Genomic DNA, 27891 nt, shown 5'->3' with positions numbered 1-27891 from the left:
GCCAAGATGAAAAAGAGCAATACCGCCAACACAATTCTGTCTTCATTGCCGACCAGCCCCACCATGTCGGCCCATCATAGTTATGTCGGCAGCAAGGCCAGCCTGCATAGCAGTCGTTCCAGCCGCTCCTCACTGAATCACACAACGGCCAATACCAAAAGTAATAAAATCGATTTGGAGATTGAAACCATATTGGAAAAGGCCAAATTCTATACATCTGTATGCTTGGGTGAGTAAAAGTTTTTTTTTTTTTTAACCTACACTGAGAGAAAATTTGGTGGAATGAAAACACATAGTAATCTTCGAGCTGAAGTCATCATTTTTTTGGCAAAAAAAAAAAAGATTTTAATAAAAAAAAACTTCTTCAAGCTGTGAAGTTAAGAAAGTTTAGTAAAGAGTTTATGAAAATTTGATAGCAGAAGAAAAATTGGTTGTGAAAGGCAAATACTTAAAAAAATAAAATCCGTAAAAGGATTAGAATTCTCAGGCCAAACAGCCAATATATTGCTGTATATTCAAGATCTATCAGAGATGGGTAGATCGATTTTTGTTTGTACCTTAAACAAGAAAAAGCGTTCGGTCGGGTCGAATCTTGGGAACCCCACCACTCTGCTTAAATTTTATACAAACTAAATTTAGGAACCGAACAAGGATAATCGAGAGACCGGTTTATTTGGGAGCTATATCTAAATCTGAACCGATATTGCCCATTTTCAATCCCCAAGGACCTACATCAATACTAAGTATCTGTGCACAATTCCAAGCGGCTAGCTTTACGCGTTCGACCGCTATAATGATTTCAGCCAAATCGGATGAAAATTGCGGCTTCCAAGTGCGCAAGAAGTCAAATCGAGAGATCGGTTTATATGAGAGCTATACCAGGTTGTAGACCGGTTTAGACCGTACTTTACACAGATGTTGGAGGTCATAACAGGACGCTAAATGCAAAATTTCAGCCAAATCGGACAAACATTGCGGCTTCCAGGGGCTCGAGAAGTCAAATCGGGAAATCGGTTTATATGGGAGCTATATCTAAATCTGACTCGATATGGCCCATTTGCAATACCCAAGGACCTACATCAATACTAAGTGTCTGTGCACAATTTCAAGCGGCTAGCTTTACGCGTTCGACCGCTATCAAGATTTCAGCTAAATCGGACAAAAATTGCGGCTTCCAAGTGCTCAAGAAGTCAAATCCGGAGATCGGTTTATATGGGAGCTATATCAGGTTATAGACCGATTTGAACCGCACTTTACACAGTTGTTGAAGGTCATAATAGAACACTATGTACAAAATGTCAGCCAAATCGAATGAAAATTGTGGCTTCCAGGGGTTCAAGAGGTCAAATCGGGAGATCAGTTTATATGGGACCTATATCAGTTTATACAACAGTTTGGACTGTACTTAGCACAGTTGCTGAAATTCATTCATAACAGTCAATTGGGACAAAATTGCGACTTCCTGGGGCTCATGAAGTCACATCGGGAGATCGGTTTATATGGGAGTTATATCAGGTTATGGACTGTACTTGACACAGTTGTTGAAAGTCATAATAGAAGACTATGTGCAAAATTTAGGCCAAATCGAATGAAAATTGTGGCTTCGAGGGGCTCAAGAAGCAAAACGGGAAATCGGTTTATATGGGAGCTATATCAGATTATAGACCGATTTGGACCGTACTTAACACGTATATATGCATATACTCCGAAAGCCTGGCAGGAGGCAAGGGTGGTGTTTATACCCAAGCCCGGCAAGGCAAGTTATGCGACACCAAAGGCCTACAGACCCATAAGTCTTACGTCCTTTCAACTCAAAACCATGGAACGTATTGTGGACACCATGATAAAGAGTAGAACATCCAGCGAACTGCTCAAATACAAACAGTATGCCTATGACAAGGGAAGGTCGGTGGAGACTGCCCTGCACGAGGTTGTGCATAAAATAGAAGAATCCTTCGATGCCAAAACGTACACACTGGCGGTATGCATTGAAATTCTGACACACTGATCCAATCCTTAGACCAGTAGCGGGTGGACCCGGTCCTTAGAGACTGGATAAAGCATATGCTAAGGAACAGGTGGATAAATTGTATGTTCCATGGCATAAATATAAGGCAAAAAGTGGCACAGGGCATGCCACAGGGAAGCATTTTATCGCCAATCCTATGGGTGACCACCATAAATGACCTATTGCGGATGTTGACTGAGGAGGGATTGGAACCCGTCTGCTATGCAGACGATATTATATTACTTCTATGGAGTAAGGATCCCAACGAGCTATGCAGAAGGACCGAAAGTATCTTGCAGATGTTACGCCACTGGGTTAGACCTAGAGGTCCCAATGTTAACCCAGAGAAGACTGAAATCTGGTAAAGCACACATCTGATATCAATATTCAGGAAAAGTGTCTATGGGGCCACCTCACCCGCACAACACCACCCAACCCCCAAAACACCCCTAAATCGGACATATTTACCGATCATGGCAATATGGGACTCAAATGAAAGGTATTTGCGAGTAGAATACGAATATGATATCCAAATGTGGAACCACGTGTCTGGGGGGTGGACCCCTTCTCCAAACACCCCCTTATTTACTGACCATGGGAATATGGGGCTTAAATAAAAGGTATTTGAGTGTAGAATTAGAATCTGATATCCAAATATGGGACCAAGTGTTTGGGCCGTTCACGAAGAAGCGGAGGTGGGCTAATTCAACGCACCACGTTTCCTCAATATGACGATTTTGATAACTGACAGGGTCAAATATTTAGGTGTGATCTTGGACAGGAAACTGAATTGGAAGTGTCAAATTCAGAAGCGTACTGAGAAGGCTCACAGATGTTAGGCACTATGTAGGCGGGCCGAAGGCTCGAAATGGGGCCTGAATCCGAGGATAGTCCACTGGCTCTACAGGAACGTGATTAGACCAAAACTTACTTACGCCTCAGTAGTTTGGACTGCTATGGAGAAAAAGTACAACATAAGGACCATACAACAGGTTTAGATAACATGTTGTCTTGGCATAGGCGGAGCGATGAGGACCACGCTCACTAGGGCACTGGAGACTATTCTAAATATCCGACCCATTGACATACAGATTAAGTGTGAGGCAGCCACTGCGGCTATGAGACTTAAGACGATGGGAGAATGGATTGAGGATGGGATCTTGGAGTGTAAGAAGGAGTTTAACGCCTTCCCTGGGAATGACACAATCCGCATCGTTTGGGTGCCGGGTCATAGCGGAGTAAGGGGGAATGAAAGAGCAGACAATTAAGCAGTGAAGGCCAGAGAATTGCCCTCAATAAACTTGGTTAACCCGAAGCCTTTCGGGTCGACGCAGTCCGAGTTAAGCGCGCGGTCGACGAACGCATACGTTACACGGTGGAACAGCAGAACGCTTAGTAAAACGGCGAAAATCCTACGAGGAGATCCGGATTGTGAAAAAACCAGGCTATTACTTTAAGGAAGAACGGAGGAGGTCAGTATAGCTTTCGGTGTCATAACTGGACACATAGGATTACGAGCTCATTTGTGCAAAATCGATGCACCAAGTGGCAGCATGTGTAGGGAATGAGATACCGGTACTTAGGTGGGAACACAATACCAGACATGAACCAGATAAGGGGGGTGGCATGGAAACCAATTAAGAATTTTGTAAGTAGCATGAAATTCGTAACTTAGAATTTCTTTTTCGAGGATTCGAGGTTACTTTTTTTTCCATAGTGACATGGGGCGGATTAATATCCGCACTCTGTTTTCAACCTAGCCTTTCTTCTTATGTCAAAATCTACTATGTTCGGCATTTTCTATTTTTATACCCACCTCCATAGGGTGGGAGTATACTAATCTAGTCTTTCCGTTTGTAACACCCCGAAATATTCGCCTAAGACCTCATAAAGTATAAATATGTTTTAGATCGTCTCGTCGTTCTTGATCGATATAGCCTTTCCGTCCGTCCATCTGTCGAAATCACGAAAGAGGTCGAACGCGTAAAACAGGCAGCTTGAAATTTTGCACAGATACTTAATATCGATGTAGATCGTTTGTGATTGCAATTGGGCCATATCGGTTCAGATTAGCTCCCATATAAACCGATCTCCAGATTTGACTTCTTGAGTACCTAGAAGCCGCAATTTTTGTCCGATTTAACTGAAATTTTGAATTTAGTGTTCCGTTATGATTTCCAACAACGATGCCAAGTACGGTCTAAATCGGTTTATAACCTGATATAGCTCCCATATAAACCGATCGCCCGATTTGACTTCTTGGGTCCTTACAAGCCGCAATTTTTGTCTGATTTGGCTGAAATTTTGCATGTAGTGTTTTGGTATGACTTGCAACATCTGTGCCAAGTACGGTCCAAATCGGTCTATAACCTAATATAGCTACCATGTAAACCGATCTCCCGATTTGTCTTCTTGTGCGATTTTGCCGAAATTTTGCATATGGTGTTCCTTTATGACTTTCAACAACTGTGTCAAGTACGGTTCAAATCGGTCTATAACCTGGCATAGCCCCCCTATAAACCGATCATCCGATTTGACTTCTTGGGTCCTTACAAGCCTCAATTTATGTTTGATTTGGCTGAAATTTTGTAGTGTTTTGTTATGACTTGCAATATCTGTGCTTAGTACGGTCCAAATCGGTCTATAACCTGATATAGCTCCCATATAAACCAAAATCCCAAATTGACTTCTTGAGCATCTGGAAGCCGCAGTTTTTGTCAGATTTTGCTGAAAATTTGCATATGGTGTTCCGTCATGACGTTTAACAACTGTGCCAAGTACGGACCAAATTGGTCTATAACCTGATCTCCCGATTTGACTTCCTAAGCATTTGGAAGCCGCAATTTTTGTCCGATTTGGAATTTGGATTTGAAATTTTGCACGTGATGTTCTTTTTTGACTTCCAATAACTGTGCCAAGTACGGTTCAAATCTGTCTATAACCTGATATAGCTTCCATGTAAACCAATCCCCAGATTGGACTTCCTGAGCATTTATAAGCCCCAATTTTTGTCGGATTTGGCTGAAATTTGTTATGGGGTATTTTGTTATGACTTTCAACATCAGTACTAAGTACGATCGAAATCGGTCTGTAACCTGATATAGCTCCCTTGTAAACCGGTGTCTCGATCATCCTTGTTCGGTTCCTAGAGGTTTTAATTGTTGCTAGTTTGTCAGAAGTTTATTACGTAGAACAAAATTATGCCCTAAAATTTTATTTATTTTGAACAAATTTTTAGTAGAATCCATGGTGGAAGGGTTCCCAAGATTCGGCCGGCCGAACTTAGAACGATTTTACTTATTTAATATCAAATTGTTTCAATTAAAATCTTGTTTTACAAAAACAATTCTCTCAGTGTAATCTTTTTTTGTTATGTAGATATTTTATTGAATTTCTCCTTATCTTGCAGGTACCACAGCCATTTTATCGGTTTTCACATTTCTATTTCTGATACCATTCGTTGTTGATCCTGCTATTTCGACCATAATTGCCGATTATGATCCGGTACCGGTTACCTGCATTGTCATCGATCACATTCAGGCTGCGGGCATTAAAAACTGCACATGGAGTTCATGCCGAGAGGGTTGTACATCATCGCCCAACAAGTGAGTTTGTTTATTTAAAATCCCAAAAAAAATCGTTGTTTAACCTAAATTGGCTAGCTATAAAACCCGCTAGTGAGCTTTTTGCAGCTACATATTTTCACAAAAAAAAAGAACAAATAGAAAACAAAGGCTTGATAATTGCAGTCTATTGAAGAAGCATTTCAAAGAGCTAGAAAAAACAAAAGCATCTGCTTACAAGGCTTTAAATACTTGCACCCATTAAAAGCTTAACTTTACATAACAAAATGCTTTACAATTTTTTTTTTAATATAAAACTTCACTTAAAATTTTTACCAAAAGAATTCTAATTTAACTCTTTCACTTTCTCTCCATAACACAAAAACATATAAACTGAAAATGTAAAATTTAATATTCATATTTCTATTCTTCTATAGGTTTATATTGAAATGAGACAAAAAATTAAACCTAAAATGCCTTTCCTCTTTTTGTTTAAATTTATTTTTTCAAAAGGGCAAAAAACTCTGAATTTTTATTGAATAACAATTTTAGTTTTTTTATAGGTTATGGACTTGTTGTTGTGTGACAGAAATAAACTATATACGATTTTCCTTGTCTTATAGATGTCATCAATTGTATGTGAATTACACGCGAATACCGTTTGCTGAATGGGAGAAAAATCCGCGAGATTTGGAGACAGTTTTATGGGATGTCAGCTATACGAAATTTTTGATAAATTCTGAAGGATGTGGCTATCCGCCTACCACGAATTGCAGTATTTTTGCTCAGCAATATGGGTAAGAAACGTTTTTTTTTAACTAGATGTGTGATTAAGAAAAAAAAGCTTAAAAGTTCAAAATATTTAAAGAAGTTCATGACGGAATGAGTAGTCTGTATTGCATAGAAATCGACAAGAAGAATAAGTCCTAGCAATCCTATTTCTAGTAGGATTGTTGACATCAACTTAAGCTCATCTTATCTGAATCCGTGAACTTCTTCCACTGCCGCGTGACAATATGTGGGCTAAACTGTAGTTGCAACTGATTATTTGACGAAGCGCCTTAATAGCGCAATAGACGAACACTGTCGTCAATGTGGATTGATCCAAATGTAGATCAAACAACTTCTATTCATAGGCGGTCAAATTAAAGGCTTTTATCACCTCTAAAAGTATGCACTCTATAAATGTATCCAGTACTTGCTTATTTTTGAGTGCTGATAACCCATTCACCTTTGGCTGATCTAACAGTTCATCTAACTAATGGGTGAATAAATTCCTTTCATTGACGTACCTTTCATCTAACGTTTATACGGTAGTTCCATAGCTGGAACATTTCAATGGAAAGTTTTTTACAAGTCTCCTTTCAATGAAGATTTTAAACGGAGCAGCTTCTCTTGATCTGAAGAATTTTCAATTTTCATGCATCAAAGTACGGAAAAGCTCAAAAAACGTATACAAATCTTCAATACTTCCAATGAACTCTGGAATTATTTATTCTACCTGTTTTTCATCTTCAAGCATTAAAGTAAGGAATAGCTCATGAAAGGCATACTTAGCTTCGAGACATCCACTAAATTCCTGTATTCTTATCCACTAACTTGGATAAGGTTTTTGTCTGCTGTAACTTCTCTGCTCCTTGTTATAGTCTACTTTTATCATACGGTTTATCATTTCCGTAGTCTCTGCTTCCTTCCTACTTTTCCTCCTTCTTTTACATTTTCTTCTTGCTTTATCATTGCTGCCAAGTTTACATAAATTCTATTTTTGGTGATCTCATTGATGATCAGTCATAACGCCCAGGAAATACACAGCCCAAAAATTATTTTGGAAACGATTTCGTTAACACCTTAGTTCTAACCACGCAAAATTTCAAAGAGCTATCGCTACCTTTTTTCTACCTCAAAACATGGATTTTTACTATTTTTTCTTTCGATTCTATCCCACTTCGCGTCACATCATTATTCTGTTCTTCTTTTCACTGTAGGATTTCCTTCCGGTGCCTCGTTCTATTTTCGTCGCATGATTCTTATCCTCGGATTCGTTCTTCTTTTCGTCGTAAAATTTGTCTTCGATGGTTCGATTTTCTTTTTGACATAGGACGGCGCTTCAAAAATCCACCTACTGCTCAATACTTAACCGGACCAAAGGATGGCTTGTTTGTACATCACAGCCGCACTGAGGATGATACCATCTAATGTACCTTATGACTCTGGACATTGTGGCTACCCAAATTGAGCGACCACTGCCATGAGGTTAAGGGAGCTTTCTCATTGGTCATGTGGCGGCTACGGACACTGTGTTATCCTTGATACAATACCCGATGTCCCAGCCAGTATGGATTACACCCTACCTGAGACGATTTTTGATAAAAATTACTGTAACACTATTCCTGATCGAACCCATTGGAACCCTGGTAACAGACTTCTATACGGATGGTTCCAAACTAAACGACCAGGTGGGCTTTGAGGTGTACTCTAAAGATCAAGGACTGGTCATATCGAAGAGGTTACCCGACCACTGCAGTGTGTATCAAGCAGAGATCCTTGCAATTAAGCAAGTGGTGGAATGGCTAAGATATAATGCCATTACGACAATTGGCATAAATATCTTCTCAGACAGCCATTAAATCCCTGGAGAACGTCTTTCTGAACACAAAAACCGCTCTCGACTGTCCCAGATCTCTCAAAGAGATGGCTGAACAGTTCAAAATTCACCTGTTCTGGGTGCCGGACGACAGTGATATCCTAAGGAATTCTAAAGCAGACGAGCTTGCGAGACTAGGAACTACCTTACACACTCCAGGGACACCGGAATCTGTGGGTATACCTCTAGCGACATGTAAGCTAAGTTTTCAGTACCAGGCCCGAAGGGCAACGAATGATAGATGGTCACAAAGAGGGGGCTGTGAGCATTCCAAAACTATGACCTCATCTAGACTTGAAGAGATCTCCTGCTTTGCTGTCATTGGCTAGAACAGACGTCTCAGTCATTGTGTCCGTGATGACAGGTCACTGTCTAATCGGAATACATGCTGACAGACTGAAGGTTACCAGCAACAACTTTTGCAAAAGTTGTAGCGACATCGAGGAAGAAGAGACTATCGAACACCTTCTGTGTGTGTGTCGCGCAATAGCAGTTAGAAGGAGTTCCACTTTAGGTTCTCATTTCTTTGAGAACCTGTCTGATTTAGCGGATGTGAACATTCGCAAGTTATTTTGGGCTTTTTAAAGCGATCTGGATGGTTCAACGGTAGGAGCTGGTAATCATCTTCCTTCTTCTGTTTCTGTGGTATCACAATGGACGAAAACGTCTAAGTGAGCCTGATGGCAGATTGCCACTTAAACCTAACCTAACCTTGAACTCAATGAATAGGGGGCCTCCTTTTTATAGCCGTGTCCAAACGGCGTGCCGCAGTGCGACACCTCTTTGGAGAGAGTTTTATATGGCATAGTACCTCACAAATGTTGACAGCATTAGGAGGGGAAAACCACCGTTGAAAATTTTTTCTGATGGTCTCGCCAGGATTCCAACCGAGGGGCTCAGCGTCATAGGCGGACATGCTAATCTCTGCGCTACGGTGGCCGCCTTTCGATGCTTAATTCTACTTTTGTCGTGGGATTTTTCTCAGCTGGTTCTTGCAGCTGGCAGCTATGTCCAAATCTGGACCGATTTAGGCCAAATTGAAGAAAGATGTCGAGTGGCCTAACACAACTCACTGTCTCAAATTTCAGCAAAATTGGATGATAAATGTGGCTTTTATGGGCCTAAGACCCTAAATCAGCGGATCGGTCTATATGGGGGCTATATCGAGATATAGTCCGATATATCCCATCTTAGAACTTAACCTGCTTATGAAGAAAAAAAAACTGTGCAAAGTTTCAGCTCAATATCTCTATTTTTAAAGACTGTAGTGTGATTTCAACAGACAGATGGACGTACTAGATGGCTAGATCGCATTTGTCTTTACGCTGATCAACAATAAATATACGTTATAGGGTCGGAATTGGATATTTCGATGTGTTGAAAACGGAATGACAAAATGATTATAAATGCGCCCCACCCCCAAAACCTACCAAATATATATACAATATATGTTCGTCCGATTTGGACTAAAATTGCAGTTATATCGTCATTTGTACAATATAAACCAATCACGACGAATCTGATATCCAATTGTCGGACCAAGTGTTTGGGGAACCACCCCAACCCCAAAATACCCCAAAATCAGACCATGGCAATATGGGACTCAAATGAAAGGAGTAAACCACGAATCCGATATCAATATTCGGGACCAAATCCCTAGGGGACGTTTCACTCCCATAACATTGCCCTAATAGGAGGTATTTGCTGTCCATTGCAATATGGGGCTCTAGTAAGAGGTATTTTAGAGTAGAACACGAATCTGATATATATTTTCAGGTCCAAATCACTGATCGGCCGCCTCATCCCCCAAAACACCCTCGAAACCGGTCATGTTTGCCGACTATGGAAATATGGGGCTCAAATGAAAGGTACTTGGGAGTAGACCACGAATCTGATATCAATATTCGGGACCAACTCCCTAGGGGACGTCCCACCCCCATAACAACGCCCAAATAGGACGTATTTGCTCACCATGACAATTTTGGGTCTTAAAGGGAGTGGATCTCGATATTGATAGTTTTTAGGCCCATACCCTAAACCGGACATATTAGCTGACTTTTGCAATAAGGGGTTTAAATGAAAGTTATTTAAGATTAAAAAGCGAATAAGATATTCAATTTTGAGGCCAATGGCAATATGAGTTTCAAATAAATGATATTTGAGAGTAGAGCACGATGCTAATATATTTTCAGGGCCAAGTGTTTGGGGGACCACCCCTCTCCCCAAGACATCCCTAAATCGGGCATATTTACCAACCACGTCATTGTGGGGCTCAAATGAAAGGTTTCGGTAGCCTACCCCTTCCCTAAAACACCCCGCAAACAACAATTATTTACTGACTATCGCAATATGGGGCTCAAATAAAGGTATTTGGGAGTAGAATACGAATCTGATATCCAAATGTGGGACCATGTATTTGCGGCACCGCCACATTCCCTAAACACCCCACCCCCAAAGAGTACAAATTTTGAGACCAAATGTTTGAGGACGCCGCATCCCAAAAACTCCCCTTAAACCAATGGCAATATGGGGTTCAAATAAATGGCATTTGAGAGAAGAGGACGATGGTGATATTTTTTTCTGGGCCAAAAGTCTACGAGACCACCTCACTCCCAAAAACACCCCTAAATCGGACATCATGACAATATCGAGCTAAAATAAAGACTTTTAATAATGGAGTATATCTAACACCCAAACGTTAATGACCCTAAACCCTGCGAGCGAATTCATAGACCAAGTAAAGATCATATGGGATTCAGATAAAGGCATTTATATGGTTATGCTTTTGCGATATGCATATATTGGGTTGCCCAAAAAGTATTTGCGGATTTTTCATATAGTCGGCGTTGACAAATTTTTTCACAGCTTGTGACTCTGTAATTGCATTCTTTCTTCTGTCAGTTATTAGCTGTAACTTTTAGCTTGCTTTAGAAAAAAAGTGTAAAAAAGTATATTTGATTAAAGTTCATTCTAAGTTTTATTAAAAATGCATTTACTTTCTTTTAAAAAATCCGCAATTACTTTTTGGGCAACCCAATATTATTTTCGCAGCATGGTATTTCACTAAAAGCTCTTTAATTGTCGAAAATAAATATTCAAAGGATAATTTTGTTCCGGAGAAAGTAAAAGAAGGCGCTGCGGAGCAGGCCCGGTTCAGCTAGTAAATTTATAAAAATATGTGTTTGATATATGTTTTCCTTTGTAAGTGTAACAGAAATCCCGATGATGGCGGAAGACGAAAAAAAGAGCTCGAGCTCGAATGTTCAATAAGAAACAACAAATATTTGAAAATAGTTAGAATATTTAAATAAATTCAATTTAAACAAAATGTTCATGAACTATTAAAGATTTAGGGAAATCCCAAAACTTTTTTGCACAATACAAAATTTATGTTTGTAATTTCTAAAACTGAAATCAGTGTTTAAGAATTGTCAACTAGTCATTAAATCATTGCACAACGGATTCATGAATTCACTTTTTTTACCATAATTTTCGTTTAGGTGTTTTTACATTAATTGATATTTCGCTATAGCATTAAAGACATGCTCATTTAATGTTCCCTGTCCTTCTCTCTGTAGCTTTCAACACATTGGAGAACCATTCCCCTGCTATTATAGCCGTGCCTATCCCGAAGTGGTCATAGGCCGTTACTCGTGGGAGAACAACCTGTTCCATCTGCTATTGTCATTGATTATACCCACGGTGCTGTTCGCCCTGTCCATCGGTGTGCTGAGTTATTGGTATTGTCCCTGTTGCGACAATGCCTGCAATAAGTCATCAAGGGTCTATGCCGAAAAGTTTCCCACAAAGGAAGAGTGAGTGCACAAAAAACATTTCAAACAAACTGTCTGCCCCTCAAATTTCATACACCCTCCCCATATAGTTACTCTCCCTCTGTGTTTCTATTCACCACAACCTCTAACTATAACACATTTAAAATAATTTGAAATATAAGAATGACTACCAAAAAATTAAGATTGATAATTATTTTGTTATTTTTTCTGTTTTTAGTTGACAATGTTGTTAAACCAAAAAAAAAAGAGCGAAAATGTTTGAACTTGAATTTGAATATCAATTACTCCCTTTAACTAGTTTTATGATTGTTTTCCTCAATCTGCTATACGTAGTTTAAATGTGTTTTTGAACATGAACATCAAAAACTTAAACACTTATGACAATTAAAATGGTATCGCATGCTTGTGAATTGGTTCCTTTTTTTTAATAAGATTTTATAAAAATATTTTTGATAACTGAAATGTTGGAAAACTAATATTTTATTATTCGGCTGCGATGCATTTGGCTAGTCTTTTCTATGAAAATGTGTTCTTTTCTTCTTATTTACTTTTTGTTATGAGTATATATGGTTATATATCTGTTGTAGCATGTTTAAATTTTGTATTCATATTGCAAAAACATTTATTATTATAACAAAAAAAAATAAACAATAATATTGGCTCTCAAATATTGAAATTATTTAATTATTGGTTAACACACATTTTATTGTTTTTCATTTAGAAATGGATGTTAGTTGTTTAATGTTATCTAATTTATAAGGAAAAAAGTGATTTTCAATATATACAATACTAAATCATCTTTACACGGCCTATAAAAACAATTTGCGCATTGACATTTTTAGGACAACATTAAAAATATTGTAGAATATTATTAGAATAAATTAATGTTTTATTAAACATATGAGAAGTAAACAATTAATAACCATGTAACCTGAACTTCTTAAGAACATCACGGCAGGACGTATGTCAAAGGATAAGTGTATAGATAGTAAAGGTCGAAAACTCCTGAACGTGATTGAGGACTTAGGTGGAGTAATCTTTAATGGGCGGTGTGAAGGTGGCAGAGAGGGCGAATATATGTTCCGCGGTGGTATGGGTTCGACTTTGATAGACTACACTATAGGTTCCACCGATGTTTTGGAGTTGTTGGATGGGTTTAATGTCTCCAGAGGATCATATGCCTCTGGAACTCACAATTAGGTCTGACCATGTGTTCACCGAACTCGCCTCTCAATAAGTCCATTGTTAAGAGTGCTGTGAGGCATGTGGCAACGTCTTGTTGAAACCACATGTCATACAGGTCAAGCTCTAGCATTTTGGGCAAAAAAAAAATTGGATATCATCTCACGGTAGCGTTCACCATTCACAGTTACATTACGATTCGCATCATCTTTGAAGAAGTACGGTCCAATGATGCCACTAGCCCATAAACTGCACCAAACTGTGACTTTTTCTGGATGCATTGGTAGCTCTTGCAGTGCTTTTGGCTAATCTTCACTCCAAAATCGAAAATTCTGTCTATTTGCGTAAACTTTGAGCCAAAAATGAGGTTCGTCGCTCAATGGAAGGAGCGCGCGATGAACTTTCTTAACAGAGCACGCATTTTGATAATAAATTTCAATAATTTGCAAGCGTTGTTCGTTTGTTAAGACGATTCATGCTTAAATTATAGACCAAACTGAAGATGTTTGACAGTGAAAAAAAAAAACACGAAACGTGCATGAGCTGTTTAAACCAGTGTTGCCAAAATAATAATAGCTAGAAAATCAGCCTTTGGTTCGGTGCCTTAGATCTTCATTCGAACGCGTGGAGTTAAAAGAGTCCGGATCTCGACGTCAATAAATCTCCAGGCCAGAATGGTATAACAACACTTGTCCTTTGTAAGTGTTCTACGATGCTTGCTAGTCCACTAAACAACCCTTTTAACCCTGCTTACAATGCGGAAGTTTTCCCGGCGAGTTGGAGGATTGCAAACGTTCAGCCCAACCCCAAAAAGGGTGAGGCCAACAACCCTGCAAATTGCCGACCAATTGCGATATGCTCTGCGCTCTCCAAGATTATGGAGAGTATGGTTAACCACCATCTTGTGAGGTATTAAGAGTCTACTGGCCTTCTTAGCGACCAACAGTATGGTTACCGCAGTCTCTCTATGGATGACCTCATGGCATTTCTATCGGAACGTTGGAGTCGCTCAATCCACCAGTTGGTTGAGGGTAAGATTGCGGCTCTGGATATTTCCAGGGCATTTGATAGGGTCTGGCATGGTGCACTCCTATCAAAGCTAGTCGCATTTAGTGTTGGTAATGACTTCGTTCGATTTATTGCGCTCTTCAGGGTTATGTAGAGTAAGGTTAACCACCATCTTGTATGGTTTCCGCAAAAATAGCTCTGATGGCATTTTTGTCGGAACGGTGAAGTCGCTCACCATGTACCAGTTTGGTGAGAGTACGGACGTGCCACTGAATACATATATCCAAGGTATTTGATATGTTCAAGGCATTTTGGTGTCGGCAATAACTTTGTTCGATTTTTATCGAGTTTTCTCAGAGATCGCACTATACGTGCCGTCCGTTCCACTTCCCTTTTCTTATTTTCGTTGACGATCCATTGTGACAGACTTCGAAAATTAATTGCAACAATCATTGTTTTTTTTTTTTTGTTTGTTTATGTTTCGAGACGAGCTCAATGGAAAAGGAAAGACAGATCGCAACACACACCAACCACTATAGAACGCGTTTCGTAATTTGGTTTAGAATTACTCATCAGCCATATAAGGTATGAAGGCTTCAAGGACCGTACGTTACTATGTTTTACCTATACCGAGTTCATTGCAGAAAACGACTCTGTGATATAAATACCACATTTAACCACGCTCGACAACCCTGTCTATTAGCTGTACTTTTTCCCAATGCATGTGTTTCTGTGTAATGGCAGATTTTTTGTCTATGTAAATTACACTACTCCCATGGTATGCACATGATTCTATACATCTGTTGGAAGTTATATTGATGGCTTTGAACTTAATTGAATCGAAAAATGTTTGGATTACAGCCGATTCTGCGAATCATATTTCAAAAATAAGTTTCAAAAAATTTTAATATTTTTTTTAATTGAGGCAGTTAAAGTTGAAAATTTCGAAACATTTCAATAATTTTTTTAATTGGATCATGCATTCCGCTTTGAAGAAATAAGTAGATGCTGCCAAAATGTTGTATAGGTCCTCATTTTGCCTCACCCGTGATGCTTTAAACGTATTCTGTAATCCATATTTTTTCTTTTATTCTCTAATTCATATTTATATTGGAGGCCACCGTAGTGCAGAGGTTAGCATGTCCACCTATGACGCTGCACGCCCGAGTTCAAATCTTGACGAGAACATCATAAACATTTTCAGCGATGGTTATCCCTTTCTAATGCTGGCGACATTGTGAAGTACTTTGCCATGTAAAAACTTCTCCTCAAAAGAGGTGTCGCACTGCGGCACGCCGTCTGGACTCGGCCATAAAAAGGAGTTCCCTTATCATTGAGCTTAAACTGGAATCGGACTGCACTCATTGATATGTGAGAAGTTTGCCCCTGTTCCTTAATGGAATGTTCATGGGCAAATTTGCATATTTTTTATAGAATTTGTTAAGAGAATCCTATGCTTCTTTAGAAGCTCTCCATTTGGTAACGACTGATAGCCAATTATATCTAAGCCATTACATCAACGCTTTGGGCTAGCATCAGCAACAGATCTTGTACTTTGCGGTCTAACTTTTTGTTTGTCCTTTGTATATTTGATAGACAACGCTTCCGATAATTGAGGAGTGGTCAATTTATTGGTGTGCAAATTGAACAATCCTCCATACTCGTTTTTGCTCTCCCTTTTGATTCTCCGGTTGATATAGTCGGCAACTCTTCTACCAATGTATCCAAGATTGTGTCCTCTCATAAGCCAGTCCTGATAGTTTGCGTTGAATCTTTCACTGGTTCGATTAGATTTGATCCATTCTCTTTTAATTTTTACATAGTTCAGACAAAGTTTTGTTTTTATACTTTCGCATCTCTCTAAACAGGTCAAATAATTTTGAATTGTTCAACTCCATGTTTTCAGTACTTGCAGCGCCAACTTTCACTTCAAAACTTATCCATGAATTATGTTTTTTTTTGCACTATTTGGTATTCAGTAACAGGCACCTTTTGGTATTGGCCTGTAAATGAAGCAGTTTCTTACAAGTGTGACCTGATAACTTGTTAGGTAGCTTTTTGTCCATCTTAAGTATGTAGGAGGATATTGGGGAAAATTGCCAAAATTTGGCATAGGTTTACAGGTAAAAGACAGATAACCTTATTCAATAGATGTAACTTTATTCAATGGATGGTAACGGAAGTAAATTATCAACTAGGTATACCTACTGATCATATACTTTTAGGAAATCCCATTTTATGAATAACCTTTAAATTCTTCGTTTAATTATGACTTTACGTACCTAGGACCTGATTAGGTGTATGTTCATAGTGGCATGAACCTTTGACCTGATTATGATGTTGAATTGTTGAATTTCCCAAGCATTAAAGAATGAAAAATATAAGTCGTATACTTTAAATAACAAGAACATAGTAGTGGATTTCCCCGGAATGCACGACATACGAATACTTGAAATATGCCTCTTTTACATTTTTCCCCTAAAAAAATTGAGGCAACTGCGGGCAGCCATTTTTTTTTGATTAGGTTAAGGGGCATTCGAAGAGCGTATTTTGAAAATATGGCGAGGGTTATTTCGGCTTCATTTTTTTAATTTCAATCAAAGTTGAAAATGGGTACTATTTATATAGTGATTTACCTGGAGAAGATTAAAGAAATCATTATTATTTTTTTTGATAAATCTACACTTATTACGTAAGTACAAAAAAATAAAAAGTGGCAATCCCTTAACTAGTTTTCGAGGTATAATACTTGAAATCGTACCAAAATACCTAGAATTGTGTTTTTTTTTTTAAATTGGAAAAAGTTTAAATTTTGAACGGCTGTATCTCCTAAATAAAAAATCTACATTTTTGTGGGTAGCATTTTTGAAATCCTTGGAATGTTTTACATAAGATTGAGGCACATGAAAATTTTAATTTTTGCCACCTGTTTTCTCAATCTGCGCCATAGTGCGATAGCCCGACGGAGTGTTGCATTACGATTGTATAAGGTATAAGATTTTCAGTATTTAATAATGCTATCAGGGCCTTGCTCCGCTTATAAAAGTAACTCATTAAAATAATAAAAGAAATTTAAATTCAGAATACGGGGATTAATGAAAATCTTGAAAATCACTCTTTTCCCTTATAGCAACCATTTCAAACACCATTTTATTTTTGCATATTTTACGTTTATCACAATTCCCACATTATTTAACTACAATCAAAGGAGGAATATATTCCAAAGAATTAGCTTATAAAACAAAAATAAAAACACATTACTTTGGAATATATCTCAGTAAAAGTAGAGCAAAATAGCATATAATGAAATTTGTCTAAGCAAGAAAATGATAAACTTTTAAATAAATATTTTACAGGATTGCTAACTGCATGAAATGTAATCCGGAAAAATCAATTTCCTTGAATAGTTATTGAACATGATTTTGTTGCTCCCAAGACCAGAACAAGTTAAGAAAACTCTCTACATGCCCTTATCCCAACACACACAGTCCCCCCCAACAACAAATGATTGAATGAGAGAAAACCGCCCCCCCTGAGCAAAGAGACACACGAATGAATCTAGAATTTGACATGAAAATGAATTTTGTTCCAATGCAAGTGCCTGAGAAAGAGAAACATTTGAATTTAACACAAAGCTACAAATAATAAAAAGTAATAAAAAAAAAACAAATACAATATATAGTCTTTAATCTATAATCCTCATAATGAAGAGGTCCCTATTTGAATGAAATGTACATTTGTACATTTTATGCTAAATAAGCCAAAAATTAAGCGAACGCATAACCTTATATACGCCATTAAGCAAACATAAAGATGCTACCTACCAAAAAGCACTTTAGAATAGACCCTTATTTGGGCTTTCTTTTATCTTCGATAGTAATTCTAAAGCATTGCGTATATCAAGTTCACTTAGGTCATCTTTTTCAAGTAACCACTTTGTAGCTTTGATTAATTTATTTCTTAGTTTAGACATTCATCCATACGAGTAGTAGTAGTTCATATCGGTGATATGCTCGTAATAAAATAACATTTTGTTTGAACTTATGTTGTTGGTCCCATATCGTAAATAGGTTTTAGTTAGTTAGCACAATTTTGTCCGCACCAATTTCTATTAGTACAGTTGCCAATAGTAGTATCGTTTTGAAAACTAATATCTTATAAAAGTAGCGTAAAAGGAAGTGTTAAGTAATATATAGATTTTGAAAAAATTATTAACTTAATATAAAGGGTAAAAAAAATAAACAAGTAAAAGAATGCAAAGTTCGGCCGGCCGAATCTTGGGAACCCACCACCATGGATTCTGTTAAAATATGGGAGCTATATCTGGTTAAAGACCGATTTGGACCATACTTGGCGCAGTTGTTGGGAGTCATAACAGAACACATCATACAAAATTTCAGCCTAATCGGCTTGTAAGGGCTCAAGAAGTCAAATCGGGAAATCGGTTTATATGGGAGCTATATTAGGTTATTAGATTATTTCCGACCCTATAAAGGATATATATTCTGGATCAGCGTAAAAATCTAAGACGATCTAGCTATGTCCGTCCGTCTGTCTATTGAAATCACGCTACAGTCTTAAAAAAAAGGGATATTGAGCTTAAAATTTGCACAGATTCTTGTTTTGTCCATAGGCAGGTTAAGTTTGAAGATGGGCTATAGCCCCCATATAGACCGATCCGCCGATTTAGGGTCTTGCGCCCATAAAAGGTGCATTTATTGTCCGATTTTGCCAAAGTTTGGGACAGTAAGTTGTGTTAGGGCCTTTGACATAAGTTGGGCCCTTCGACATTCTTCTTCAAGTTGGCTCAGATCGGTTCAGATTTGGATATAGCTGCCATGTAGACAGATCTCTCGATTTAAGGTTTTGGGGCTATAAAAGGCGCATTTATTGTCCGATTTCGCCGAAGTTTGGGACAGTGAGTTGTGTTAGGCTCTTCGACATCTTTCTGCAACTTAGCCCAACTCGGTCCAGATTTGGATATATCTGTCATTTAGACCGATATCTCGATTTAAAGTTTTGGCCTCATAAAAGGAGCATTTATAATCCGATTTCACTGAATTTTGACGCAGTGACTTATGTTAGGCTTTTCGACATCAGTTTTCAAATAGGTTCAAATCGTTTTATTTCCTTGCCACTATGGACATACACCTAAGCCAGTAATCGACTTGTTGTGCGCTCTAAAAACTATAAAGTAACCTCAAAAAAAAAATTTTAAGTTAGGAATTCCGTGCTACTTACAAAATTCTTAATTGTTTTCAATACCCCTCATGTCGTATCTGTCCGTTTGTCGAAAGCACGCTAACTTTGGAAGGAGTACAGCTAGGCACTTGGAATTTTGCACAAATACTTCTTATCAGTCTAGGTCGGTTGAGATTGTAAATGGGTCATATCGGCCCATGGTTTTATAAAGCTGCCATATATACCGATCTTAGATCTTGACTTCTTGAGCCACTAGAGGGCGCGATTTGGCTGAAATTTTGTACAACGGCTTCTCCCATGACCTTCAACAAATGTGTTTAAAATGGTCTGAATTGATCTATAGCCTGATACAGCTCTCATATAAACCGATCTCCCGACTATGTTTCTTGAGCCCCTACAAGGCGCAGTTCTAATCCGTATGGACTGAAATATTACTCAATGACTTCTATTATGGTCTTCATCATTTAAGGTCCGAATCGGTATACGGTCCGAATATTGATATAACTAGAATAGCATAACAATTCTTATCCATTATTCTTTGTTTGTCTAAAAAGAGAAACCGCAAAAACAACTCGACAATTGCGATCCATGGTGGGTGGTATAAAAGATTCAGCCCGGACGAACTTAGCACGCTCTTACTCGTTAATTATCCATTGTATGTGAATGAAACCAAATTTAAAACACTCTCAGCTAGGTTATGAGGGTCTTCTCTACAAGGCAAGGAAACTTCTTCCAATAAATTACTATCTATTAATTAAATCATATATTCAAAAAAGAATGTTCTTCGTCCAAGAGGCCGATGAAATGAGTGATTTAAAATCTGTCAGAGCTGGGGTACCACAGGGGAGTGTGATGGGCCCAATCTTATATATCTTGTTCACATCTGATCTACCACAGACAGAGAACGCAGTGGTGGGTACATTCGCTGATGACACCGCTGTGCTAGCTGTTAATAAAAATCCACAAATAGCAAGCAATATGCTTCAAACCTACCTAAATACTTTGTGCGAGTGGCTGAAACACTGGCGTATAAAACCAAATGAAACTAAGTCTATACACGTAACATTCACACTTAACCACGGAAACTGCCCTCCAGTTCAAATGAATGAAGTCCAACTCCCGCAGGCGAATGAGGCGAAATATCTGGGACTATACTTGGACAAGAAACTAACTTGGAAAACGCACATAAAAATAAAAAGAAAAGCTTGTGATATACAACTACAAAAAATGAATTTTCTGATTGGACCAATTTCCAAGTTATCCTTAGAAAATAAGATACTTATATACAAATGCATTATAAAACCAATCTGGACATACGGTATCCAGCTATGGGGAACCGCTTCACATACAACAATCAAACTACTACAGCAACTACAATCAAAAACATTACGCAAAATTGCAGGTGCACCATACTACATAACTAATAAGCGACTACACGAGGAATTAAATATAAAAACTGTCCAGGAAGAAGTATTGTCACAACTCCAAAATTATAAATTGAGAATTCAACAACATCCAAACCCACTAGCAACAAACCTGATGAGGAACACTGAAACATTTAAGCGGCTCAAAAGAAAAGCACCGCAAGACCTACTGTAAATTTTTAACTCCACTTTAATGATGCATAAATAAATTTTATACGTGGGCCAACCACTGGGTTGGCACCATTAGTAATTATAATATACAAAATAATGTCGATAATAATGTAAATATCTATACTAAGATAGAAAGCATTAATAAAAATGAATTAAAAAAAAAAAAAAAAAAAAAGCTAGGTTAGTTTAGGTTCGATAAGAGTGGCTGTCCTTTACAGTCGCATTTAGATCATTTGAGGTCCATTCTGTCCGTACAACAGTAGCGACAGGCCAAAGCCTCTGGTGTTGAATGGAACCCACGACCTCAGCACTTACAATGCGAGCTCGCTATAAACTCGGCTACTGAAATGCCTCCCTCTCACATAAATCAAGCTATAATTTTCAGTTCTATTTTTGAGTATTTTCTACCCATTCGGCGTTATTGGGTCAAAACATTTTGTTCTCATAAATACACATTATAAATAATTATGTTTGTACTTACAGTTTAGGCATTCCATAATGTTACAATTTCAGCAACTGTAAAGTAAGAAAAGAAAAAAAAACTTGTTAGGAATTTTACTGTTTCAAGATATACGAAAAAAGGTACAATACATACAACATATAATTTAAAATTAAAAAATAATAATAATTTTTAAAGTTCTATACTACATAAACACATTCCTTTTCGCTACTCTACGATATAAAATTGTGTACTGTTGAAGAAAAAACGTGTAGAAATATTATTTTCAGCATTGATTGTAGACCTTCTAGTCGTTGTCGCTATCATTAAACACAACCCCATAACTAAAGGCATGTTTTAATAATTTCCATATGCTCATATAAATCTAGAGTTTCTTACGATTTCATTTTACTGTTGATATAGTTTTCAATTTGAATTGTGAATTTTAGTGCATGCAACATGTGTTTTTGTCTTAAATACCATAATTTAAACCTCTACACATATATTACTTCAATACAATATTTTCAATACCAACATCATTTCATTCAAAACTTAGTTTTCCCTCCCTCTCTGTGTTAGGAAGACACCCTTCATTCTTAGTCCACAACTATAAAAACTCTCTGTCTCTCTCTCTATATATATATATATCTAGATTTTCACAAAATCGTTAGAAAAACCATTCGTTTTATTTTGTTTTCTTCTCCACCCCCTTAAATTGTTTTTTTCTTTTTCTGTAGCAAACTACTGTGTCACAGTGATGATGAGGATGAAATGGAATACTAGACAAATGCAAAAAATTCATTAAAAAAATAGTATTAAATATACATAAAATAGTTTCAACACCTACACTAAATCATTTTTATGTTTTCTTTTTCCTATTTTAATTTTGGGTTTTGTAATAATTTTAAAAGGAAATTTTCAAATAAAAAAGCCAACAATGACAAAATCTAAGCACTTAGCCATCCTCACTTGTAAAGTTAATTATTTCCTTTGAATTTATATAGTCTAATCAATTAATTTGTAATATTATTTGTGAATATTTACATATATAATTAAATTGCTTTTGTTTTATGTTTCTTTTTTTAGATTTAGATTTCACCTTAAGTGCTGTAAAATTTTAATTGTATTTTATAATATAGAAAAATTTTATCTGAAAAGGGGCAATTAAAAATTGATAGTTTATATATCTGAAGAAAAAATTTTAAATTTTGTTGTGGCAATTCCAATAACATGTTTCCAATGTCTCAGGATGACAGTATGGGGCTAGTTGAGGAAAACCCCAAAAGAGTGGCAGTGCTGAGGCAAAACTTGGGCGACGAAAAACTGTGCCAATAATTTGCGTTATATTTCAGATATATCAGCCCTGGGTGAACCCATTTATGAGAATTATCTGGGGTTAAGTACATGGGGGGAACGCCCCACCCAAACGGGCATATACGCCAATCTGTGCAATATGAGGCACAAACGAAAGGTATTTCGGAGTCGAGTCTGATATTAAAAGCAGTTTAATTTCAGAAGGCCCGGCCGATCCTCAAAACTCCCGGAAACAGGCATTTGGACCGATTGGATTGGAGTTCACTGCAGAGCAGAGGTTAGTATTTCTCCCCCATGACGCTGAAAGCCTGTGTTCGACGCCTGACGAAAACAACAGAAAAAATGTTCAGCGTTGGTTATCTCCTCCTAATGCTGACGACATTAGTGAGGTATTTTCCCATGTAAAATCTTCTCCCCAAAGAGGTGTCGCACTGCGACATGTCGCTCGGACACGGTTATAAAAAGGAGATTCCTTATCAATAAGTCTTACTTAAATCGGACAGGACTCATTGATATGTGACAAATTTGCCTTTGTTCTTTAATGCAAAGTTCATGGGTAAATTTGCATTTGCAAGTACCTAGCAGAAACGCCTCACCCCAAATGGGCGTATAGGCCGATCTGTGCAATATGAGACTAAAACGAAAGGTATTTCGGAGTTGAATACGAATCTGATATAAAAAGTCGTTAAATTTCAAGAAACCCGCCCGATCCTCAAAACCCCTCAAAATGGACATGTAGACCGATTGGATAGGAAGCCACTATAGCGCTAAGGTAAGCATTTCCCCTATGGCGCTGAAAGTGCGTTGGTTATCTCCTTCTAATGCTGACGACATTTGTGAGGTGTCGCACTGCGATACGCCGTTCGCACACGGCTATAAATAGGAGGCCCCTCATCATTGAGCTTAAACTTGAATCGGACAGCACTCATTGTGAGAAGTTTTGGCCCGGTTCTTTAATGGAATGTTCATAAGCGAAGCAAGTACCTAAGGGGAACGCCCTACCCCAAACGGGTATATACGTTGACCTGTACAATATGACACTTAAACGAAAGGTATTTGGGAGTTGAGTACGAATCTAATAAAAAAAGAGGTTAAATGTCAATCAATGTACCCAAAATCATCCAAAACGGACATATAGGTTAGGTTAGGTTTAAGTGGCAGTTTGCCATCAAACCCACTTAGACGTTTTCGTCCATTGTGATACCAAAAGAACAGAAGAAGGAAGATGCCTTCTAGTTCCTACCGTTGTACCATCCAGATCGCTTTAGAAAGCCCAACAACTTGCGAATGTTAACAACCGCTAAATCAGACAGGTTTTCAAAGAAATAAGAACCTAAAGTGGAACTCCTTATGACTGCTCGTGCGGAATACACACACAGAAGGTGTTCTATAGTCTCTTCTTCTTCGAGGTCCTCACAGCTTCTGCAAAAATCGTTGCTGGCAACCTTCAGTCTGTCAGCATGTTTTCTGATTAGACAGTGATCTGTCATGATGGACACAATGACTGAGACGTCTAGGCAGTGACAGGAAAGCGGTAGAACTCTTCAAGTCTAGATTAGGCCACATAGTGTTGGAATGCTCACAGCCCCCTCTTTGTGACCATCTATCATTCGTTGTTCACCGGGGCTGGTTTTAGCTTGCATGTCGCTAGAATCATATCTACAGATTCCAGTTTCCCTAGAATGTGTAAGGTAGTTCCTAGTCTCGCAAGCTCGTCTGCTTTAGAATTCCTTAGGATATCACTGTCGTCCGGCACCCAGAACAGGTGAATTTTGAACTGTTCAGTCATCTCGTTGAGAGATCTGGGACAGTCGAGAGCGGTTTTTGTGTTCAGAAATGCGTTCTCCAGGGATTTAATGGCTGTCTGAGAAGATATTTATGCCAATTGTCGTAATGGCATTATATCTTAGCCATTCCACCACTTGCTTAATTGCAAGGATATCTGCTTGATACACACTGCAGTGGTCGGGTAACCTCTTCGATATGACCAGTCCTTGATCTTTAGAGTACACCTCAAAAAGCCCACTAAACGACCAGGTGTTTAGTTTGGAACCATCCGTATAGAAGTCTATGTTACTTCTATTACCAGGGATATCGTAGTTCCAGTGGTATAGAACTGTTTTTTTTAATCAAAAAGCGGCTCAGGTAGGGTATAATCTACACTGCCTGGAACATCGGATATTGTATCAATATTAACACAGTGTCCGTAGCCGTCACATAACCAAAAAAAGCTCCCTTAACCTCATGGCAGTGGTCACAGCAATTTGTCCAGCCACAATGTCTAGAGGCATTAAATGTAGCATTAAATTCAGTGCATCACATGGTGTCGGCTTCAGTGAGGCTGTGATGCACAAACAAGCCATCCTTTAGATCCGGTGGACTATTGAACAGTAAGTGGACTTTTGAAGCGCCATTCACCAGACCACAACACAACATCATATAGCATTATATCTCCGACAACTGTTATATAAGTTAACCACATCCTTTCTCCCACTCTTTGTTTGGTCTCTCCATGCTCAAAGTATGAGAGCAGTGCAAATACCGAATGGTGAGTTTCAGTTTCACACTGGCTTATTAGAATGGCAGAGCGACTGCTGCCGATGGTTGAACTGAGCATCCAAACAATGGCCCTTGAAGACGAGACGACTGTTGCAAGGCTGGCCACCTTTTCCCGGGCAGTATTTCTTAGGAGGCGGACAAGACTAAGTGGAGGGATGAATACACGCTAGTTATCCATAACGAGGTGTTGCTGTACTGGCGCGACCGAGTGATTTGGTGCTGGGTGCATGACGTGGCCTGGCACCTGCCTTGCCCATGTTGATGCAGTGGCGTTTGCCCATTGTCGGTTCCCGTTGCTGTTGTGGTTGTATTCGGTCACCCGTGAGGGTGGCCGCGTTGATTGTAAACTCCCATGTTGCGTTTGTGTATATATTCCTGTTGTATGTTTGATGCATACTTTTGTATGCTGGCTTGAGGTCGGCTTAGGGCGATTCTTCTCATGCAAGGGGACCAGTCCGGAACTGTTTGGGGCTCAACTGGTAGTAGTCTTTTAAGGCTACGAAGTCTGAACGGAGACTTTAATCTGGTACCACGGGTGTCAGAAGTCCCTGGAACTTTGGCTCCAGCCTGACAATGGTGAGGCCCCGATAGGGAGCAACGTGGTAGCTGTGGTTTGTACCCAAATCGCGGGTAGAGCATAAGCTCGGAGTGGAGTTGCGTTTTCAACCGGGTGCCGGGACCCATAGATCGGAAGGAGTTCTAGGTAGCGCTCCGCTCCTAACCAAGCAGGTGAACACGTCCAAATACGTGGGATCAAATTGGTACTCATGTGTGGGTTTCCACATGTGGGGGCGTTGGTAGACGCATTGTATTCACCCTTGGGCCTCGCAGGTTTGGGCCGTGATGGCAGGTATCTGCGTTTAACTCGACATTCGTGTGTCGCCCTAAGGCACGCCCTTCGAAATCGGCTATAAAAAGGAGTTCCCGTATCATTTAGCTTAAACTTGAATCTGACAGCAACCATTGATAGGTGAGTAGATGGCCTTCTGTTTCCTCAAAAAAAAGTTCGAAAAAAATATAACTTCAAGAAATAAAGTCCAGTTTTTAGAAGTTTGAAACTAACAAATTTTAATTGTCCCTTGGATGATAGATACATATATTCCCCATTATAATTCTAGTGACTATTATTACAAATTTATCACTCCCCATAACATTAAAAGTTTACATACTCTTTGATTGTATAAATAACAACAACAATACCAACATAGCGATACCTAATACAAAGACATACAAGAATATGTGTAGTTAAAATGTAAACAATTCATGAATTAAAGAAAAAGAAAAAAACCTTAAAAATTGTGATATACCTGTTTTAGTTGTGTAATAATAATTTTTGTAACAAAAACAAAAAAAAAAAAAACAAAAACATTTCTACAAAAATGTAGGCAATTTGAAAAGCAAAGAACATAAAAACCAAAAAATACGCAGGCTTTCATTTAGAAAATTTATGAAAAACAAAAAACAAAAAATCATACAAAAACGCTACAAAAAAAAATCATTTCAAAGAAATCCCCAACAAATACAACAAACAATCCATATTAAAAGAAAAATAAAACAAAAGTCAGCTGTATAAAAATATTCTATGTACAACATGGTTTTCTTGTTACAATTGGACAAAGAAAATTCACCAACAATAATGTTTAAATGTAAACCAATGTCTATTCACTCTAGCAATAAATTGAGGGACAACAATTTTGAGAAATTGTAATAAAAAAACATAAAAAATGGAAAAAAAATAATAATAATAAAATAAATAATTTATACAGCAAGAAACAAATGAGAAAAAACATCAAATTAGCCTTCAGCTTAATTTTTTTATATAACCAAATAAGCAAAAAACAAAACTAAACAAAAGCAATCAACTTTTCATCTCAAAATCAATTTTATAGCTTTTATCCATATGTTTCACAAGCAAACTAACACAGAAAAAGCAGATACAATTTTTAAATGGTTTTTTTTTTTAATTTTTCTAAAATTTTTCTTTCTTTTGGAATACCATTAATCCTAACCATGAAAATATAATACATGATATTTCTGCCCATTATACAATAAAACGCAAATGATAGATAAGACACCGAAAGAAATGAGATGAAAAGTAAATGAAATAAAATGAAATAAATTTTTAGCACTTTTTGCTTTTCAAATTCATACTTTTTCTCCTCTCCCCCCATCCTGCCCACTCAATAAAAATGCCTGAAAATTTATTCCGATAAAAAATTATTTAAAAACAATCAATAAAAAATAAACTGGGAAATTAAAAGCAAAATCAACCAAAGTAACTAAAAAGGTTTTATGTTTATAAGAACAGAAACTTAAATATAAAATAATACATCTTTGAAAATAAAAACATCGAAGGCACATTTGTTTTATCTACAGAGCATTTGGTAAGTACAAAAAAACAAGTAAAAAGGTATTAAGTTCGGCCAGGCCGAACTTTGGAACCCAACACCTCGGGTATATATGTAAACCCCCTTCCGTCACAATCCGGTGAAAATTGGATAAGGTATGCACCCAAATTCGGCACGGACATTGTGCGGTCTAATATATACAATCTACAATTTTGTAGAACAAAATATTGGTCTT

The 27891-nt window shown here is 37.9% G+C and overlaps 2 protein-coding genes across 3 annotated transcripts in view; one reads left to right on the top strand and one right to left on the bottom strand.

Annotated features, from left to right (window-relative positions):
- Window positions 1-21505, bottom strand: part of LOC106086282 (neurobeachin-like protein 1) — a 296682-nt gene extending 275177 nt beyond the window's left edge. Inside the window, exon 1 of the mRNA XM_059360778.1 lies at window positions 21478-21505. The gene's annotated coding sequence lies outside the window, so the exon portion shown is untranslated. The remainder of the gene's footprint in view (window positions 1-21477) is intronic.
- On the top strand, window positions 7-27662 carry LOC106086395 (protein tipE). 2 transcript variants are annotated; one of them, XM_013251064.2, is made up of 5 exons: window positions 7-229; window positions 5418-5613; window positions 6195-6368; window positions 11794-12030; window positions 22173-27662. In XM_013251064.2, the coding sequence occupies exons 1-5, from the start codon at window positions 7-9 to the stop codon at window positions 22216-22218; spliced, it is 876 nt and encodes a 291-aa protein (XP_013106518.1). In that variant the 3' UTR covers window positions 22219-27662. The 2 variants fall into 2 exon arrangements, with proteins under 2 accessions (XP_013106518.1, XP_013106508.1); XM_013251054.2 differs by lacking the exon at window positions 22173-27662 and adding an exon at window positions 17556-18670.
- The last annotated feature ends 229 nt before the right edge of the window (window positions 27663-27891 follow it).

The sequence above is a fragment of the Stomoxys calcitrans genome, chromosome 1 (assembly GCF_963082655.1).
Source record: "Stomoxys calcitrans chromosome 1, idStoCalc2.1, whole genome shotgun sequence".
Lineage (NCBI taxonomy): Eukaryota > Metazoa > Arthropoda > Insecta > Diptera > Muscidae > Stomoxys > Stomoxys calcitrans.
Note: the sequence above shows the minus strand (reverse complement) of the source record. Positions and strands in the feature narration are given on the sequence as shown.